This window comes from Dermacentor albipictus, chromosome 4 (genome assembly GCF_038994185.2).
Source record: "Dermacentor albipictus isolate Rhodes 1998 colony chromosome 4, USDA_Dalb.pri_finalv2, whole genome shotgun sequence".
In the NCBI taxonomy this organism is placed as follows: Eukaryota; Metazoa; Arthropoda; class Arachnida; order Ixodida; family Ixodidae; genus Dermacentor; species Dermacentor albipictus.
In genome coordinates, this window is record NC_091824.1 from 139700307 (window position 1) to 139721353 (window position 21047).

Sequence of the window (21047 nt, forward strand, 5' to 3'; positions counted from 1 at the left end):
CTCCGAAACGGAGAGAATGGCGAGAGAAGGCAAAATCGGAAAAAAATCTAACCGGCGTGGGGTCAACCAGAATGCAGCGGCGGCTGCCGCCTCTCCGTTCTACGTAACCTCCGAGACGTCTTGCCCGTTGCGAATCTCGGAGGCTTTGCAAATCTTGTACACCTGCTAATGTTGTGTGCAGATGGCACGGCAAGCGCCAAAACACAGCTAATCAAGTACGTCGCAGCTGCGCTTGCAATCAAGAGCCAACGAATCAGGGCCTTCGCCACCTTCACATGTTCAGCATCTTTGTCTCGGCAGTCTTCATCGGTTGTGCACCACTGTTTTCAGCTTAGGAGGTATCGGCCGTCGTGATTCATTGTGATGGTGTTAAGCCTCGGCTAACGTTCGTTTCGGTGGACATCGGTGGTGTGGCACAGTCGGACCCAGAGCTTCGACTTGAAGGTGGCGTGTGCCCGTGGCACACGCCATCACTTTCTGACACGCCAAATTTCTGACACGCCCTCCTGCTTCCAAATCGCAGTGTACTGTTGCCCTCCTTCACTTTCGTTAGTTCGAACTTTCGTTAATTCGAACTGAAGCGGCTTTCCCTTGCGGTTCGAATTAACGAGCTTTTACTGTATTTGACAACTTCGAGTAGTGAATTCTCGAATCGGGTACGAATAGTAGAGCGAAGACTACTCCATCCGTATTCAAAATTTCGAACATTCGAACATTCGCACGCGTCAAGTAGCATATACTAGTCTTCCAAAACCTATAAGTGCACAGAGCTCTAAAAACAGATTCTCACGGTCACAACTTAATTATCCTGGTTTTCTGGTTTTTTTTTTTTTTGTAACTGGGCACTGCAATTTAGCGATATAACATTGCAGACTTAAAAAAAAACAATGTCGTGAACACAGCGAAAAATAAAAGACATTATTAAGTCTAATATACTAGTACAACACATGCTCAGAGATTAGAAGTGACAGCCTTGTAGCAAAATGATGCAAACTAGACTCAGACAACAAATCACCCTATTTTCTTTGCATCAAAATGAATACAAATCAACTATACAAATGAGCATATAGTTAGGATGCAGTGCACAGCTGAAAGTACCTCGCAGAAGGATCAAATTTGTCGCAAAGAATAAAAGTAAAGAAAGAAGCACCATAGGAATAATTGCTTTGACTCCTTTTTGCAAATATCTTGCTTGCGGCACGCTCGCCAAGTTTGCCTCGCTGGGCGAATTAGGGTGCGGCTTAATTTCGCGTAAAGGAAAGCCTTAAGTAGCACGACGCCTAAGTTGACTACGATAGAAGAAAGCACTAATGAATATTTGGCTTCCCTCGCCGTTCTAGAAGGTAACGCTGGACACTGAGCAGTTCGAAGGACAGGATGCTTCGCAGATGCAAAATGGGTACCCATCACGATACAAATGGCGGCGTAGATACGCACCGCGACTGCAGTGCACAGCCCTGAAATCGAAGTGAAAGCAACGGCCCCGATCAGTCAGCACGCGCGCGGTGGAGAAACAATAGAAGGGAAAGGAGGACTGACCGAGTGCTGAGCAGAAGCGAATTGTCCACATGATGCACATTGTGCCCCGAAATTGATTTGTTGAAATCGAAGAGCCTTGCATTCCGCTTGGGGGAGTCAAACGTGAGTCGAACCGTGGCACGCAACAAAAGCAAATTTCCTGTGCCGTCTATAGCTGATGTCACTGTGCACTGAGAAGAGGACGACATTCATTAGCGACCGCAAGTGTTATTGTTACAAGCATCTGAGCTGACCGAACTAGATAGACCCTCCTATTCTCCATTATTGAGATCACCGTCTTTACTTTATTTATTTAATTATTTTTGCTCTCTGTGCCCTGGCATGTGTGTCTTACGCTTTGTCTAGCAACAGTAGCGAGCTGGACCTGACGGCTGAAGTGAGAACTTCGACAGAAACGGCGATTCTGCGATGCCCCTGAAACAACTTTTCGACCACAGAACACATCTGGCATGGCCGAGTTCGGAAGTGCAAGCGTCTCTGATGAGTGTCGCCGTATGGTTGGTTATCAGCACATACATGTCGTCTATCCCCATTCTATAGCGCATAACGCAACTCGTGAGTCGCAGCGACATTCTCGTGGGGTGCGCCGATTGAAAAGTAATCATTTCGAACAATGGCTTGCGTATTGAGCACGCGTTTTCATTCTATATGCTGGAACCATCTCGTGTCGAGCCGGTAACCGTTATCATTGTTTTCGGTTCAGGTTCAGTTCGGGTTCAGACGCGTTCTAAATATATCGGTTCGGGTTCGGCTTCAGGTTCGGTTAGAATTAAGTCTGGTTCGGGTACAATTTTTCGGTTCGGGTTCAGGTTTGGTTGGACGACCTACCTCAAACGAACTCTACACTGCATATGTCGAACTCCGAGCGAAAACAACCTGTGCAATTTAACTAACCGAAACGGCTGTTTTCTTTTTCTTTTTTCCGAACGTTTTAGCTCGTAACCAGAGAAGGTGCGATACGACGCATAGCACGAGAGAGAGCCAAAGGTCGCGCTGTGCTGTGCTGCTGCGTTTCTTATACGTGCTGCTACGTATAATGTAACGTATATTCTGCATGCACTGCTGCAAGAATCAGTATAGTCATGGGGTGTTAGCGCTGTCTTGGGCAGATTTGTTTTGTCGCGTATAATGAATGCATCGTAAATGTTCATAAAAGTTCGTTACAGCCGGGTTAGGATACATCGAATTACTTCATATATCGAAATATTTTAGTGCCCTAACCATTTATTTATAAATGGTCGATTGTGTAGATGTGTTTAGAAGAATATTTCCTTTTTTTTTCCGCTCCGCTCTTGCTCAGCCGCACGGGCGCAGCAGCGGAAGTATCGGATTTATTTGAGGATTTTGTGTGCGCGTGTGGGGTAAAAAGTTGCGGTCGCTCAACGCGCCACCTAGGGGAAAAGTTGTGACTACAGAAAAAAGAAATGTGTGTGTGAAATGTTTAGCGGTTTTCTGCGAGAAATTATCTTTTATTTTTTTCTCTTATTCCTTGTGTGCTTCGGAGCATCACTTACCTATACATGGCAATACAATACAATATATATACAATACAATACAATATATATATATTACAATATATATATATATACAATATACAATACAATACAATATATATATATATATATATATATATATATATATATATATATATATATATATATATATATATATATATATATATATATATATATATATATATATATATATATATATATACAATATATATATACGGAAGACGAAGAAGTGGCTCTTGTGTGGAACCCCGTTTTCTACTGCTCTCATTTTGCGAGTATTTTTGCGTATTTTCGGGAGGCGCCGCTTCCGAGACCTTCGGCGATGGAAGCGGAGTCAGCTAGACGTCCGGAGGAGACCGACGGCACAGCGTCGAGCGCTCCGAGGAAGCGCAATCACCTGATGAGCGACACAGGCAGCGAGGACACTTTGCTGTACTACTCTGCTTCCGAAGAAGATCTGTCGGATGACGGCGACTACCTGACCGTTGTGAGGCAAAAAGGAAAAAGGAGAATCGTCACTGCCTCCTCGTCTTCAACAAGGACGACGGCGGCAGCAAAGGCCCATGACGCGGCTCATACCATCCTCTTCCTACCCGAGACGCCCACCGACAACCTGAATCGGCTAAACAGGCAAGCCGTATCTGTAACACTAGAGGCTCTTGTTCCAAATGAGATCACGGATATGAGAATTAACACCCGTAAGAACATTCTCGCGGTTGACGTAAAGAACAGAGCAACATTGGATATCTTGAATACAGTGAAAATGCTGGGCAAGATAAATGTTCGCACCATAATACCACAGGACAGCAATACTATATCAGGTGTGATTTATGATGTCGACGAGTCAATCGACGACAACGATCTGCCTATTTTGGTCAAGCCCGCCACAGCAGATGTGCCTATTATTGAAATCCGTCGCCTAGGAGATTCACGCTGTGTGAGGATAACTTTCAAGGGAGGTAGCTTGCCGTCCCACGTGAAAGTTGGATTTTTTCGTCATCAAGTGCGACCGTTCGTTCCAAGACCACTTCAATGTCGCAATTGTTTGAAGATCGGGCATGCCAGCGGCATATGCAAAAATGCGACCGTGTGCGCAAGATGCTCTGAGCAGCACAGCGCAGATGCTTGCCGTGCGACTCACTTCAAATGTGCCAATTGCTCTGGTCCCCATGAAGCGTCGTCGAAAGACTGCCCGAGACACAAGACAGAGCGGAAAGTCCTAAAACAAATGGTGAGAGACAACTCAACTCACAGAGAGGCCGCCGCCAAAGTACGACGGCGTAGTGTCCACCGTCGCCGTAGACGATCTTCGTCTAGAAATACTGATACCGTCGCAAGACAGACGATACTTCCTGAGGCTGGTGCTCCCAAGGCGCTCACCCACACTACCAACACGGTGTCTGATGACGCAGTGAATACCTCTACTGCAAACGACTGGCCTGCACTTCCGACATTAAGTCCTCCAGCCCAGCAAAGGTCGACGGTGGACTACCGACGAACCAATGAGGGCTCCGATCACGTGCGCAGTCAAGACAAACAAGTTATCGCCTTAATAAAATCTCTAATGAAAGTCATTCGCGTGTTGATAAACGACATGCAGACGCCATCTGCTCGAGGTGCACTACAAGTGCTGGACGGCCTGGATCCGGTTCTTGCGAGCCTCGAGTAGCAAGCACAATGGCTCTACCGCGTCAGCCGTTCTTCAGACAAGTCAAGGAAGCATCTATTATGCAATGGAATGCCCGCGGCCTGAAATCTCGGAGTGATTTTCGCCAGTACGTTTTCACCAATCGATTCCCCATCGTTGTCATCTGTGAACCGAAGCTACAGAAACCCGTCCGGATCTCAGGCTACGAACCTCATGTGTCATCGACTTCTACTGACATTAGCAAAGTGACCATCTACATACGGTGTGAACTGACTTATGTTGTTCATCCAGTGCGGCCACATGACACTAATCAGTATGTGTGTTTGACCGTGAAAAAACAAAAACTTGCGTTTACTTTAGTGGGCGCTTACCTTTCTCCATCAAGTCGTTTCGATATGCAGAGACTGAGTGACATTATAGATACGACACCTGGTCCATGGATTGTTGTTGGGGACTTCAACGCGCATCATTCACTTTGGGGAAGCAACAAGATCAATTCCAAAGGAAGAAACCTCGTGTCCTTTGCTTGCGACCATGAACTTTGTTGTCTAAATGATGGCAGTCCCACGTTTCTGCGCGGACAGACATACAGTAGTTGTTTAGACTTAGCGTTTGTTTCGCGGTGCCTCACTCGCTGCGTCCATTGGTTCGCAGATATAGAAACGCACGGCAGCGACCACATTCCTACCTACCTGAAGATAAAAGGCCTCACCAAATCCGTTCCATCAAATTTTATACGAACAATAGATTGGCCCGTGTTTAAATCACTTATGGAAGACGCATGCCACGAAGGCATTTCATCCACACTAGAATTTGAGATCGCCAAGGCTATGCAGGATGCCATGCGCTCATATCGGCCATTAGAGAAATACACAGATTTTGATTCGGAAATACAGAGCCTCCGTGCAATCCGCCGGCGAGCGGAGCGACGGTACAGGCGGACTAAATCATTATACGACCTTAGAGAGGCCAGACGCATTCAAAAGAAAATTCGGCGTCGCCTTGCTGCACTGCAAAATCAACGCTGGAAATCGTTTTGTGAGTCTCTCGACCCGCGTAAACCTCTGTCGGTTGTCTGGAGAACAATCCGTGGACTTCGCAGTGCTCCTCAACAGCGTCGTCCATTTAAGTCTTTAGCCCTACATCAAGGACGCCGAGAAGTCGAGGTAGCCGAAGATTACTGCGCAAGGATCGCGGGTCCGGCGTTCACGCACTCACCTTGCGCACCTATTCCCATAGTGCCCCCTTGCTCCCGAGATCCTCGTATGGACGCTGCTTTCTCCATCGAAGAACTTGAGGCCGCACTTGCTGGGTGCCGGCGATCTTCGTCACCAGGACACGACGGCATCACATACTCTGCACTTGCAAACCTTGGTCAGGAGGCCAGAGATGCCCTTCTTGGCCTATACAACTCATCATGGCGTGACGGCCTGGTCCCTACAACGTGGAAATCCAGTCGGCTTGTTCCTCTCCTCAAGGCTGGCAAATCCCCGTTGGAATTGTCATCTTACCGTCCAATAGCACTGGCCAGCTGTGTCGGCAAGGTAATGGAGAGAATGATCCTTACACGGTTAGAATGGTACCTGGAATTTTACAACGTCTATCCATAGGTAATGGCTGGTTTTCGACGTGGCCGCTCGTCAATAGATAGCGTTATCGACCTGGTAACATACGTACAACACCAGAAACACCTGAAACGCATCACTGCGGCCTTATTCCTTGATGTTAAAGGTGCGTACGACAATGTAGATCATCATGCAATTCTGGACGCCTTAGAAGCTGTAGGGATTGGTGGACGCACCTTTTGCTGGATATGCAACTATTTGAATGGAAGATCTTTCTTTATTTTGACTGAAGATGGACCAACGCCATCTAGCTATACCAGTCGTGGTGTACCGCAAGGCGGAGTACTCAGCCCTACCCTTTTCAACCTGGTGCTCGTTGGTCTCGCTGATTCGTTACCGCGAACCGTACAACTCTCCGTATATGCAGACGACATTTGCATATGGGCTTCAGGCGTGACACGTGTACAAGTTCGCGCACGACTTCAGAAAGCCTCAACAGTTGTGTCAAGATACCTAAGAAGACAAGGCCTGGAGCTTTCCGCTGAGAAATGTGCACTGGTTGCTTTTACTCGCAAATCGATGGCCCCGTATGCTTTGCGGATTAATGACCAAATTATACAATATAGACGAACGCACCGCTTTCTTGGCGTCATCATTGATAGAGACTTGTCTTGGAGCCCTCACATCTCGTACATGGCAAAGCGTTTGGCCGCCATTGTGGACCTTCTTGCGTTTCTCGGCGGCAAGTCCTGGGGCGCAACAGTACCATCAATGTTGCAACTATATAAAGCACTGTTTTTGGGCTTCCTGCGGTACAGCTTACCTGTAATAGGAAATACTTGCACCACGAATATTCGCAAACTACAGAGCGTGCAAGCCCAAGCACTCAGGACTTGTCTCGGTCTTCCCAAAACTACGTCATCGATTGCGACAGTGGCCATAGCCAGAGACGCTCCTTTGACAGTATACATTGATACAGATGTCCTGAGAGCGCACATCCGACACCTGACTCGGATTCCCTCACACCATCTTGCTTGCTTGCCAGCAAAGAGGCCACTTTCAACCTTTGCTAAAACTATTCAAAGACATCAATCGTACTTGCCATCAGGATTTACGCCCGCTGCACGATTGTCAGATCCATTGTGGTGTCTGCACCGGCCGCAAGTTGAACTGACAATTCCAGGAATCAGAAAGAAAGCTGGAGCGCCATTGCAAGCTTTGAAACAAGGAACTTTGGAGCACATTCACAACGTGCACAGATTCCGGCAACATGTATACACGGACGGTTCAGTAAAACTCAACAGCTCTGCTGCTGCAGTCATATTCCCAGCACAATCTGAGGAAATCAAATTAAGAACTTCATGTGTGACCACATCGACGGGTGCAGAACTCGCGGCGCTCCGTGCTGCACTTGATTTCATTAAGCAGAAGCCACCGCAACAATGGACAGTCTTTAGTGACTCCAAGGCAGCCCTTCAGTGCATACGAAGCCCAATGCGCCACGGACCCAATGAACAACTGGCCTCAGAAATTCGGCACATATATCACCAAAGCTATGACAAGGGACACAACATAATCTTTCAGTGGCTTCCAGGACATTGTAACATCAGCGGGAATGACCACGCCGACGAAGCCGCCCGTTCTGCACATGAAAGTGGTCAACGAGTCTTCATTCCGCTTTCGCGAACAGACGCTGCGGCTCAGCTGCGATTGATGTCCCGTGAGTGTACTTTGCCCCTGTGGGACTCGAATGTTTTCACAATGTGTCGGTTGCGTTCGTTGTCTCCGGACATACGGATGCACCTCCCGCCTGGATTACCCCGACGTGACCAGACTATGCTCTACCGTCTGTGGCTAGGCGTTGCCTTTACAAACGCCTATGCTTTCCTCATAGGAATGGCCAACAGCCCCACGTGCGACACATGTAACATCGACGAGACGCTCGCACACATTATCTGTGTCTGCCCGCGATACAGTGCTGAGAGACAAGTGATGTGCAGAGTGCTGGACCAGTTGGACAATCGTCCAATTTCAGAACTAAAAGCTTTAGGCCAATGCTCCGAAAGAACATCCGCGTTGAAGGCCCTACTCGCGCTAGTAAGGTTCTTGCGGTCCACGGGGCTTCACGACAGACTCTAAGAATGCCGCCCCCTACCGCTCTGTAGTGTACGCGCTTTGTTCGTGCTTGTCTCCCTTTCTTTCTATCTCCCCCTTCTACTCTGTTTCTCTTTTTATCCCTCTTAACCCTTCCCCCTGCGCAGGGTAGCCAACCGGAACTACCTCTGGTTAACCTCCCTGCCTTTCTCTACATTATTTTCTCTCTCTCTCTCTATACATGGCGGCTGCGACATTTTCCGGGACACGCTTCCACATGTAGGGTACTCGAAGCGACGCGTTGCCACTACCTCGAGAAGAACAGCCAAATTTCATTTTATCTTGAAGTACTTGCGCGGCTTGCAGCTTGATTTCATCATGACTGCTAGGCCTCTATAATATAGCTTAGAGTTTAGGAGAATCTCCAACCAAAAAAAAAAAAATATGGATTTATTGGAGACTCTCCTATACACTTCGTTAATTATCCCAACTAGGCAAGTGATGCCAAAGAGCTTAGGTTGCGTCATCGAGAGTTGACTGATTCGTGGGTTTTAAAGTCCCAAATCGACAATGGGGCTATGAGAGACACCGTATGTGTAGTAGAGGACTCCGGATTAATTGGGACTACCTGGCCAGGTTCTTTGAGCTGCACGTAAATCGAAGTACACGAGCGTCTTTTTTTTTTTCATTTCGCTTTCATCAAAATCGCTTTGGGCGGGAATCGAACTCGGGACCTCGTGCTTGGCAGCAGAACCCAGCAGCCACTGCGCCATTGCGACGTGTTCTCTGGAGTTTGTTGACCTACTTCCGACCAAACTCCCAACCATGGAGGAAGTAAACAAACTTTCTCTTCTTTCCTGCTTTCACACTCCCAACAACCAAGGAGCAGAAAATATGCTTTTTTTTTCTTCTTTTTTCTTTTCTTCTCGCGCCGCGCAGCGCGCCGCTGGCTGAGCTTGCGAGTGAAACTGCAAGGCTCGCTCGCAAGTTCATGGCTCAACGTATTGCGCATGCGCTGTCACGCCCCCGTACGCAGACTGAGCGGAGCAGACGCGAAAAAAAAAAAAGAGGCTCACCCGGCAATGTCTAATACCTTAAATTTTCGTAAGTTTCTCTCTACTACGGCAACTTGATGCATTCGGAGGGGACAGTTAGAATGACCGAAATCACCACTACCGCGTCTCAAACACGAAATGCAATACTAAACCGGAGTCTCTCATTACGACGTGCCTCATAAATAGATTGGTTTTCTTTTTTGGCACGTAACACCCCAGAATACAACTCTATTCTATTTATATTTTAGAATCTGTAGTCAACGCAGTGCATTGCAAAGCCTTCATTCCTTGTGAACCAACGTACGCAGGTATCCAAAAAATGTGTGTGTGTGTGTGTTTTTTATTGATATGATATAAGGAGATGTTGGCGCACAATTTAATGTGTTCCTTGCTTAAACATGCATTTACATTCGCTGTAGGGCTTCTCTTTTGTCCATGTCTGCGTGTCTTCATTTTAGTTTTTTCCGTTTTCTGAATCTGCCATTCTAGCTTGCTCGGTTGGTTTTATGTAAATATGCTTTTTCACCAATGCTTTCTACTCTGCATTGCCAACTTCTAGAATCACATTTTCTATGAGGCATCAGAATAAATAAATAAATAAATAAATAAGTGAATAAATAAATAAGCCTTCTTTTACGATGAAAACAGCCAAACGTTCGTTGAGTTGTGTACCAACCGTGAACTCCTGTCACAGGGAGCGACCGAATCAGCATGGGGGTTGTCGTAACCGATAGAACGCGTCAGACAGCTGCCTTTCAGCTACAGCCACATGGGCGCAGTCAATCGAACGTTCATTACTCCTTATGCGAAATAATAGATTACATTTCGAGGCAAGCGAGGTCACATATCGACCACGCGTGTTATAGCAGCAGTTCAAGCACTGGGCCGGGCCCGTTTTATTAGTTATTCACATCGTTTGTCCGATTGGCCCCGATGAACCTGCAGACATCTAACCGGAATGTTTGGAATATTTACGTTCAGTGGAACCGGAATATGGAACCGGCCTTTGGAATATTTACGTTCAGTGCAGAGTTCTCCCTGTCAGCAAATGCCTAACCCTATTTTTTATGGACATGTGCGAGCAGGCATTGCTTTCGACGAAGGAAACTAGAATATATCAGTGGTCACGCGGCAAAGCCCTGCTATGCTCACCTAAGGATGACCTCGTTCACTGCAGACTAAGCTTACAAATCAAGCAATAAAGACAAGCTGTCGAGCTTGCTGCTTAGTGCGATTGTAATAGTTAAGAGATCAGAGCTCGGGCGAGCAATTTTCGAGAACATCGCGTTCCAATAAAAAAAAAGTAATCTGTTTACTTTCTTTAATAATTGATGTTATTTCTTCAGGACAAACTTATTCATCTAGTAAAATTGATATTTAGAAACTTCGCTCGGCAGTGCCCGCTGTAAGCGTTCCATGCTCAATCGTTCTTCCACACGTAGTTATTTATCGATGATAAAGCTAAGAACACGAATGTCACAAAATGAAAAGCAGCGCAGTGAGTAAAACAAGACAAAACAAAGCAAAGAACTGCTGTTTCTTGCCGGAACACCACAATCCCTTACCCAAGCTATCGCACTCTAAAGTTCTAAACAAGCACCGAAGTGCATAGCGACGTTTGCAACGAGCTAAACCTTTCAGGAAAAGTGGGAAATGGTAGCGCGTAATTTCACAGCACTCAGCTTAGGGTGCCCAGATTAACAAGATGCGACCTGCCTAGCATACTGCTCCGGCATGCTGTGCCTCTTAGAGCTTCGCCTCTTTGTACCTCAGTTCGCAAATTGCAGCGAAAAAACGTAGCCATTTTTGTAAATACGACTTTGGCTCAGACGTTGGTGACAGACAAATCGTTATGGCACTAACAAGTGCCGCACCGGACAAGCTGTCCTAGCCTAACGTTTTCGTATTACCGTTAGCGTACTGCCATGGTACTGGAGCCGCAGTGGAGACAGCAACGCTATTGTCGACATTTTTGTAACCTTAGGCTCGGCAAAGATTTGCACGAAACTCTTACTGCAATGAGCGACTCGGTTGAAATTTGCCTCCGACCACCAACTCAGCATCACTAACGACGACAGTCGGGCGCACTTACGCGGTTTGTGTTACAATAGCTGCTTAAATTCGGATTTTGTGCCACACTGCCTTGACCAACGCTCGCGTCCGATTGTTTCCTGATGCTAAGACTAAGCAGCAACGGCCACATTACGACCTACTTGAGGATCATCGTGTTTGACAGCTGTTCTTTTTCTACATTCTGCCCAGTAAATTAGTCAACGCTTAAGATAAAGCAAAAGGAAAGCAGGCCAGGAAAAGAGACAGGAGTGAAAAGTGATATAGGCAGGGACGTTAACCAGGCTGAGCCCGCTTGGCTGCCCTGCATTCGGAAGTTCGGGGAAAAGGCACCGAAAGATAAGGAAAGAAGTTCACGATGTGCACGCATACACACGCACTGAAGTGTTGGTCGTCATGTTTGTCGCAAGCTGTTATATAGACTGGCGTATCTCAAGAAAGGCCACAGACCTTTTGTGGCTTTTTACGGCGCGGACAGTCCCAAGACCTTCTCCTGTCATCGCATTTTTCTATAGCTGTCCGCAGGGCAAGCCTCTAACCTTATTTATGAGGAGATGATTTAGTTTATTATATGCCACATGTGATACAATTGTTCGGAATTCTAATTCTAATTCGGAATTAATAGGTGTTAACAGAAGAAACGCCTACTCGCAGGCGACACAGTAAGGTTTCTTCACGTCGAGTTAGACCGTGTAAAAGCTGTAAATTTATATTGGGGAATAAATGCGGGTAGGTGCCGGTAGGGGAACTCTGCTTCTTTCCGTGCCGGGAAGTTCTCGCCTGCATTCTTGAGGACATGCTCCCAGATGTGGTGGAAGCGTGAACGCACTCCCATGCATACACAACCAAATATATATATATATTATGGGGTTTTACGTGCCAAAACCACTTTCTGATTATGAGGCACGCCGTAGTGGGGGACTCCGGAAATTCCGACCACCTGGGGTTCTTTAACGTGCACCTAAATCTAAGTACACGGGTGTTTTCGCATTTCGCCCCCATCGAAATGCGGCCGCCGTGGCCGGGATTCGATCCCGCGACCTCGTGATCAGCAGCCTAACACCATAGCCACTGAGCAACCACGGCGGGTAAACAACCAAATGTACTAAGTACACAACCTCGATCTGTCATAAAGGTTACAATCATCGTCAAATCGCTCAGTATGTGACACAACATCGCTTCGCTGCGTGGACAGTGCGACGGAGTAACTTGCACTAATACATGCAGCTATCGAATAAAAAATTTTATTGCGTACTTTTTGTATCGCTCTAGCTTTGTTCTTCTCGGGGTTTCCCTCTTTTTAATGCACGTCGTAGCGAATGAGTAATCGGCGTCTCTGCGAGGCCCCAAGATCTCCTTACAAACATGGCGTACCCCTCCTATAGGAGGGGTACGCCATGCGTACATATATGTGCCATGGCGTACATATAGCGCACATATATGTGCGCTCAGTGCGGAGGTGAAGTGAAACCAGAGCACAATCTCTGCAACTATTTTAGACTGTGCGAACAGCGCCAGAATCTCCGGCTTACTTTGAGCTGACTGGACCATAACCCAAATGCTGAAGTCCTGAAGACTGACGCCGCAAATCACACGAGGGCTTCTTGGGTATCTGAAGGCAACTGACTTAGATGTCCACCTATTGACACGGTACTTCTTGACTAGTGCGTGCGACTAGTGACAAATTTGAACTCCTCTCGCTTGTCCTTTACTCTTTATTCTACCTCGTCACCTACTCCTGCCGGCGAAATGTCAAAGAAGTGATGCTCATGAGGGTATTTCCGCTATACCGTTTCTTTTTGAGGAGAACATTCGTGCAACCGAACGTTTCCGGCACACTGCTGTTAAGAAGAGTGTCACAAGGTGCATTCAGCAGCGGAACCATTTCCTTCCAAATCTGCAGGGTAGCAGTGATTATGCCTTCGGTTCTATCCACTTCACCGCTGTGCTCAAGGTCAAACGTAACGTGCAATGCAGGGCAGAAGACAGCCATGTTGTGGTCCGCGACTGCGGATCTGCAGATGCGTTTGGCGGTATATGTTTGGCGCACCTGCCGTACGGGTCAAAGTTATAATCGTCGACCTCTCTGTGTTGTGAAGAAGGAATCTAAGGAAAGATTCGAGTTTGTGATTCGGCAGGTGGCGTAGCAAAACTTGCGGCAAAATCAGTGTATCTGTAAGTATAATGAGTGCTATTCCACATTCCGCTCGATCTCAAATAAAGGCGTGCCAATATCGCGCCAATTCTGGACTACTCACACGCTCAGATCATTTCATATGATAGAACTCCAGAGTGAAAATACTTCTTTATTTTTTGCTGCCCTAAACGCGCAGTCATATGGTGATATTTTTTCAGCGGAAACCAAGTTTCTGAAAGCGCCTACATTCGGCGTGTTCTTTATATCTGCATTTCTGTTGTAAGGGGGAAATGGCGAAACCCTATCTATAATGTCTTCACAAGGGCCGGATACTGTGTACGCATAGCCTGTCACGTCCATATGTCGGACGTTGAATCGCCCCCAGGCAACCGTATCTCGTGGCCCAGCGACGGTCCGTCGGGCTCGTCGGCGAAGTCTACCAGGAAGCTTTGGTCGATGGTCAGGCCTCCCTTGACTGTGTCCGCATGCATGCGTATTACCATGCCGCCTTCCCTGCGCGAAGAAGGCGAATGCTTAAGTCAGACAAACTCAAATTCATTTCCCGGTGGCACAAACTCGGGGTAGTGGTGAATCTAAACATAATTTCTCGCGTGACACTCAAGCATCGTGAAGTGGTTGTCAAACTTATCATACGTTCGACTGGCCGCACTTTCAAGCGCCGCTCTCGTCCTTCCAACTGGGAGCGCGAACGAGATCAGACAGAATTCTCGTTATCTGTCTCCTCCGATTGCTTTGAGAGCAACTGAATGTTAACCTTGGGTATTCTGTGGCTCCGATGTCGAGAGGCCTCAGCATCGCCGCAAACCGAGGCGGAGTGCAATAGGAACCAGTAACTTTTGTCCTTGCCCCTCACCCCCCCCTCCACCCACTTCTATACTGAATTGCGAGTCAAAGACAACTTAAGCTAAAATTACATTAAATATATATGCGCTCTGAATCCACATATTGTAAAGAGAAAGAACAGGCACCAGATACAAAAGCAAGGAAGATTAATGTTTCAGCTCTAAACGGTGGCGCTTAGAGCACCGCCGTTTACTTACTCCCACATCTCGGGGTAGAACTGTTTGTCCCACGGCCCGTAAAGGGTCGTGCTGGCGTACAAACGCTTGCCGTCCAAGCTCAGTTGCAGCATCTGAGCGGCTCCCCGCACAGGCTTGCCCTGTATCGTGCACCGGGCGGGCTGGCCCTGCGCCAATATGAGAGGCAAAAAAGAATTGGAGGACGCTTAAGCTTCGCCTTTAAGAGTGGAATGCGATAGCATTCGGAGATCCCTGACTGCATCTCATGCTTCCGGGCAACTGCAGCGTATGTAACCGTAATGCTTACAGAGAAACGCTATCGGCAAAATCTACGGACGAAGGCGAGCATTCTGGTAGAAATGCGGCCTCTAGCGTGAGCCAATCGTTATTGTTTCGCACTTTCGATATTTCAGTCTCAGAAAATTTAACATAAAAGGCGCGCGCTGTCGGTGTTTTGTTTCATAATATTTGTTTGTTGGCTGTCATTCTCACAATACCGAGGAATAACTTTTTAAAGAATGAAAGACAATGTATGAGCAACTTTGGTGATAAGAGAGTGGTTGGGTACGCGTGGTTCGGACGCCGACGCCGGATTTTGTACGACGCGGGGCCCTTAACGCTCTCGCGTCAAAACTCTATTACAGGGAGAGTAAAGGTCTACTTATTGTTGCTGTCGAAGCGACTAAACGTTGAACGCATAGCGATAGTTGTAGTGATGGTGCTCGAGATGGCGAGAGAGGCTCATTATGTGGGCAACGGCGTGGTAACATCTTTTTCAAAACAAATGGCGATGTTGTTCGAGAAGGACGACGCCGGGTATTGAAGGAATCAAGAGTAACGGAGGTTTTGGGGTCGGCCGATACAACGTCGAGCACAATTTAATCACTGAAGGCATGGAAAGAGAATTGTACGCTGTCTTATCAGCTGTATCTCAAGCTAGCGTTATATATATATATATATATATATATATATATATATATATATATATATATATATATATATATATATATATATATATATATATATATATATATATATATATGCAGCCATTAACACGAGAGCCATCAGCCATTACCATGGCGTATGCGTAGTTTCAAAAAAACATACCTAGGCGCCATTGAAGGGTGACAGTTCTCACTCTTATTTTTGCTTCGCGCAGACAACGCAGCTTCATTTGTTGCCCCGTCGTTTGTGCCTGCCGTCATCGCTGGTGCAGGCGCCTGTGTCGACCGCTCTGTTCCACCGCGACGCGCCGTCGAAATGCTGCTTCGCGCACGCGCCGAGGGCTGGCCGCTCGATTAATTGGGAGTCACCGGAGGCGACGACACTAATGGAAGCACTGCCCTCACTGCAGGACTGAGAGTGCCGGGCGAGAAGAAAATGGCGCCGGCCAAACTCGCGCATAAGCGCGGAGTGGGCAGTGGCACCTCGGGGAGCCATCGGTGACGTGCGCTTCGTCGAGCAAGACGATGACTACGAGGACGCGCCGCTCGGCGCCACAACTCGGAGCTCTGTATAGCTTCGGGTGAACTCGGACGCCTTAGTCCCTATGGTCGCAAAATGTGCGCTTCGGGAGTAATCGTTTTGAGATGGCACGACCGCTATGATGCCGGCCTCTATATGGCCCGACGCATTCCGATAACCATGCATGCAGGGCGAACGAGGTCTCTTGTGGCCGAGGGTTGCGTTAAAGAAAGAAAAAAGGAAGAACTGCCAGAATTGTGTGCAAGTGTTTGTGCTTAGTGTCAATTACAGCGAACGAGATAGACCAAAAAGGAAGTTCGTTGAATCAGCGAAATTTGCACACACACAACAACTTTTAACCCTGACGATGCCCAGACACAACCCCACATCAAGAAAAATAAGACCAACATGCTTATCTTCATTTCTGACCACGGAAGCGCATTCATGCAAAAAAAATATGCAAAATTAAATGAGTAATAAATTTACCATTGTAATTCATTTAGTCATTCGTTTGCTCAACTACTTGCCATTAAACCTCTGTCCAGCGCATCAAAAACGCTACTGGGGGCTTAGCACTAAATTTGCCGCGTTCTAATAAGAATTTTTACGTATAAAATGCGCATTAAGAAAAATCATACCATGGATGTACTGGGGCTAGGCAGGAAGAAGAGAAGAGTGACGTTAACTGTAGGCGCAGCTATATAACCTTGCAGAGGCATGCCGACAACTGCTCCACCGAGCATCTCCTTTCAACGTGGGTTGGCAAAACCTGCCACAATGTTATATGTGGCGTGAACAAGTCAGGAATCGCCTGATGTTGCCAAGAGAAATCAGTAAGGGAAGGAGCACTGAAGTAGACCAGACGAAGCATAAGTAGGACGCCTCCACTCCACCAAATCCGCTTGGTAACAACTGAGCCCTACAACTATATCGAGTCACTAGTGACGTTTAGCAACTGCAATGCCAAGCGTCAGCACTTGCTGAGCATATTGCCGCCACTAAAAAACTTCAGGTGGAAACAGAAAATCTCTTTTAGGAAAAATGTTGCATCCCTGCGCGAAGGCTAAGTCGTCCATATTAGGGCACGCATGCAGCCGCTCTGTTATCTGAATTGAATTTTGAATGAATTTATTTTCATAAATATACAAGTTTATGGAGGATATAAGGGAAAAAGCGAGTATATACACCCTTGCGATTAAATTGGAGCAATCTTGAGAGTATGGTCACAGAAACGAGCAGCGCAGCTGCGGAACGCCTCGAGAACGCTGATGCAATTCCTCAAACGACTGCCTGTGACACAGTGCTGGTAATTTGCATACGTCGGTGATTCAGTGCACAACGAGTCCCGACTTTGTCGTTCTCTTAGTCCATTTCCTACGCTTTTCCATTTCGCAGTGCTGGGTAGGCAACCGGGATAAGTCCTATAGTTAACCTCCGTGTCTACCATTTAGCCCCCAGCATTTTTTTTTCTCTCTCTCTCTCTCTGTATCTCTCTCTCTCTCTCTCTCTCTCTCTCTCTCTCTTTGAGAGATCTAACTATCTATGTTTTACATCGGTGCGAGCGTGACATAATGAACATTTTTGGTGATGTGGCCAGTCGCATTTTTTTTTTCCGCCAAGCTGTAGCTTGCGCTGACAGCGTGAGAATACGATGATGTATAGGGCGGCTTCTGGTTGGCTGAGCACCACGGTCCTGCCGCATGCGCGGTTGTTCATATTTTAATGCAATTAACATTCTTGAAACACTTCGCCCACTTTCCGGTCGGCGTGTTCGTGTCTGTTTAACCAATGCCTAACCGTTTTGCCCGACCCCCTCGTTAAAAAAAAGGTCCTTAGTGTTTCGGTGAGGGCGAAATCAAACCAGCATCACACGGGCACGTGTTCCTTAAGCATAACAACCCAACGCTTTAGCGCAATGCGCCGCGAATACCCACCTGCAAGAACGGATGGCTTAATTGTATCAGCCTTTCTAACCTATATTCACTTTCTGTGAGCGCACTGCACACGTGCACGTTCGATTGACAAAATTTAGCACGCCGGCTCTTCTGGCTCACAACGAATAAGGTTTACACCTGGTATGGACGCCTGTATAATCGCGCCGTACAGTTCATTCGAAGTCAGATATACGCTGAGCCCTAATTATACAGCGCCAACGGGACATAACTGGCTCCGGTTCGGAGGCCGCAGTTGTAAAGTTTTCTTTATAGCACCCGAAGGTGTATACGCGTTGTCTGTTTTGGTGCATGTGACTCATATGCGCGTACTAATGCGATTACCGTAGCCTATACTTCCCCTACTACCGATTCGAAATTAAAGTTGCTTTTAGCAACACAGTTTGTCGCTGCATTGCCTCAATGCTAATCGCATTAACGTCGACAGTCATCCCGAGATGGGTTCTGCGAGTTGGGCGAAAAAGCGTGACTAAAGTCGAAACGTTCTTGCGAAAGAGAACTCTCGCGATCAAAAATAACTTACAGCGCGAAAGACAAGGACAGCGATAGACGACATACACAGCGCTGAATGTCGTCTATCGCTGTCCTTGTCTTTCGCGCTGTACGTTATTTTTGTTCATGAGTTACCAACTAGCCCAAGCAACCACCCTAGAACTCTCGCGCTTGCGAGCCACCACGGTTTGTTGCGCAAGTCGGACGCATACATCCTCGCATGCCTCGCACAACCACCGGCATGCGTTGGCGGATAACACAAACGACTGTCAAATGACGACGGCAAAACAGGGCGGGCTCTTAGCTGCAACGCTTCCTCTCCGTCGTTTCGCGTAGCGTTCTCTTCGGAAAGATGGCGGTTTCTTTTTTTTCCGCATTTATTGCTCGATATTCACGTGCAAAACGTGCGCGGCAGCGGCGGTTTCTGCCAAGGAAAGCTTTTTCGCAACAGTGGTAGCCGCGTCGACGAGCAGCAATGCGTTGGTTTCAAACAGTAGCGGGCCGATTAAGCTTGCGTATCTAGGAAAGCGCGCGCGCGGGAAGGACTCGCGGTCGTTAGAGGACCACTGCCTAGCGGAACTCGCTGCTTTCGGTGGGGAAAAGTTTGCGGGAGGAAGGGTCGACCGCACGAGAACTATATCTGTCCATCGTGTTTCCTTCCTCCGAGCTCGTGTGGCTTTGTTACTCATTTATTTATTTCGCGCACAATAAGATTGATGCGTCTGCCGCAAGAGTTTGAATGCGGGCAGGCCACAAGCGGGGGAAAACAAATGGCCGGAATTTACATCTGCGGATGCAGTGGAGTGAGACGCGTTCAATGGGGCGAGGAGACCTCGGAGGGGGGGGGGGGGGGTTGAGTTAAGCGCATGTAGCTTAGTGTATGGCGTAACTCTAATCGACGCTCCCCCCCCCCCCCCCCCCGCCCTAAACCCCCACCCCGCCTCTCTCCTCTGCTCCTAGCCATCACTGTTTCATTTCACGTGCACAGTAAGCAGCTGCCGAAGCAGTTGCGCCTGTTATAATGCGCTAATCACGCACGGCGGGACCCTCGCACGACTTGCTCGGAGTCTGGCGCATAAACGACGTAGGCGGAGCGCACGGGAACTCGCGACATGAAGCTGGCTCGTGTCGCTGCCTTTTCTATAGCTCAGCCAGCGTTTCTTTATGAATTTACGCGCTACGCGCTGTCAGAATGCCTGTACCTTTTGTACCCTTTGCCTCTTAGATAGACTCGGTTGACAAAGTATTCAATTGATTTCATGGCCTTTTAAGTTTCAGGACACTTTTTCGTGCATAGTGAAATGTGAAGTGCACACTGAAATTACGTCTTATCTCCGAATTTCGACATATGCACTGCGTTCGCTATTGCGGCAATGCATGAGAAGTTGGAGTGTCACGTACTCGCGTGTCACGTGTCACGTGTCACGCGCGGGAAGGCTCGCATCTCTTCAACAACGTAAGTACTGAAAAAAAGAACACGCTGTGGACCACGAAAATTGAAGCTAGGTTGGGATCAAATATTAATAAATACCGTGTTCTATTTTTATATTTTTTCATATGCACAAGTGTTCTCACATATTTCTTTTACAACCCAAGGAATGTCTTATTCCGAGAAGGCCTCATTTTTTAATTGAAACGCGCTTGTCAACAACGTTTTATTTAGTTTTAGAATCACTTCTCCTGCATCTATTTTTCGGCCTTGCATGTAATAAATTTTTTGGTGGCCAGGATTTACCGAGGGTGAAAGCCTCAAAAATGGTCAATTAAGCATTGCTCGCACGAGTTCTGCCCCCTGTAAGCACAGCCCTGCGAAGTATGACCACATGGTCTTTGTTCAGTCCTAAGAAGTCGGTTTGCAAAAACGTGTGCCCTCTCATGACAAGTACCTGTAAACGGTAGAAATTACCTGCATTTCGCTGTTGTTGGAATTACTGTCACGGCTGCTCTTTAGGGCGCGATCGGTTAAGAAGCTGGTTTGTTATTTCTTATTAATACGAATTTACTTTCTCAATGCGGCCCATATAACGAATTCGAATGTGCAGGCTAAACTCCCTGCATGCAACAGGCCACAATCACTGTGTTGCACTTAGAGCCTCTTCAATGTTCAATAAATAAAACTACGTACGTAATGCGGAACTACGCGGCGCCACCGATGCTATTTAGCGAACGTCGCCACAGCTTCAGTTCGGAGCCGTTTCCGTATGCGCCAAGTCATGCTGCAGTAGGGCCAGATGTTCGGCCTTTTGAACGCAATTGTGCACAGGCCGTAAATATATTACAGCTGTTACGCATTCACCCTTCTTCACCTGCTTCATGTTTTACTGTTATGGACGTCAGACAGTAAACATGCGTTGAACGCAACTAATTATCGGTCCCAAAGCGAATCGTGCAAATGTGAAAGGTACGTAAAGACAACAGCACGTTTCTTTTTCTGCTTTTTTTTAACATAGCGATAGCGATCCATTGGTTTCATTATT

At 47.3% G+C, this 21047-nt stretch overlaps 2 protein-coding genes across 7 annotated transcripts in view; one reads left to right on the forward strand and one right to left on the reverse strand.

Annotated features, from left to right (window-relative positions):
- Nucleotides 1-9100: 9100 nt before the first annotated feature.
- Nucleotides 9101-21047, forward strand: part of LOC139059352 (uncharacterized) — an 82746-nt gene continuing 70799 nt past the window's right edge. For 2 of the 4 annotated variants that reach the window (XR_011514107.1, XM_070537643.1), the window contains exon 1: nt 20886-20971. The gene's annotated coding sequence lies outside the window, so the exon portion shown is untranslated. Of the gene's footprint in view, nt 9195-20885; nt 20972-21047 lie in introns of those variants that run through there. The other 2 variants (XM_070537645.1, XM_070537644.1) reach the window with 2 other exon arrangements.
- LOC139059353 (methanethiol oxidase-like) overlaps nt 13772-21047 on the reverse strand; it is a 423146-nt gene continuing 415870 nt past the window's right edge. For all 3 annotated transcript variants that reach the window (XM_070537648.1, XM_070537646.1, XM_070537647.1), the window contains 2 exons: nt 14684-14829; nt 13772-14135 (listed from right to left, as the gene is read on the reverse strand). In XM_070537648.1, coding sequence (XP_070393749.1) covers nt 13973-14135; nt 14684-14829 — 309 coding nt within the window. In that variant the 3' untranslated portion in view covers nt 13772-13972. The remainder of the gene's footprint in view (nt 14136-14683; nt 14830-21047) is intronic.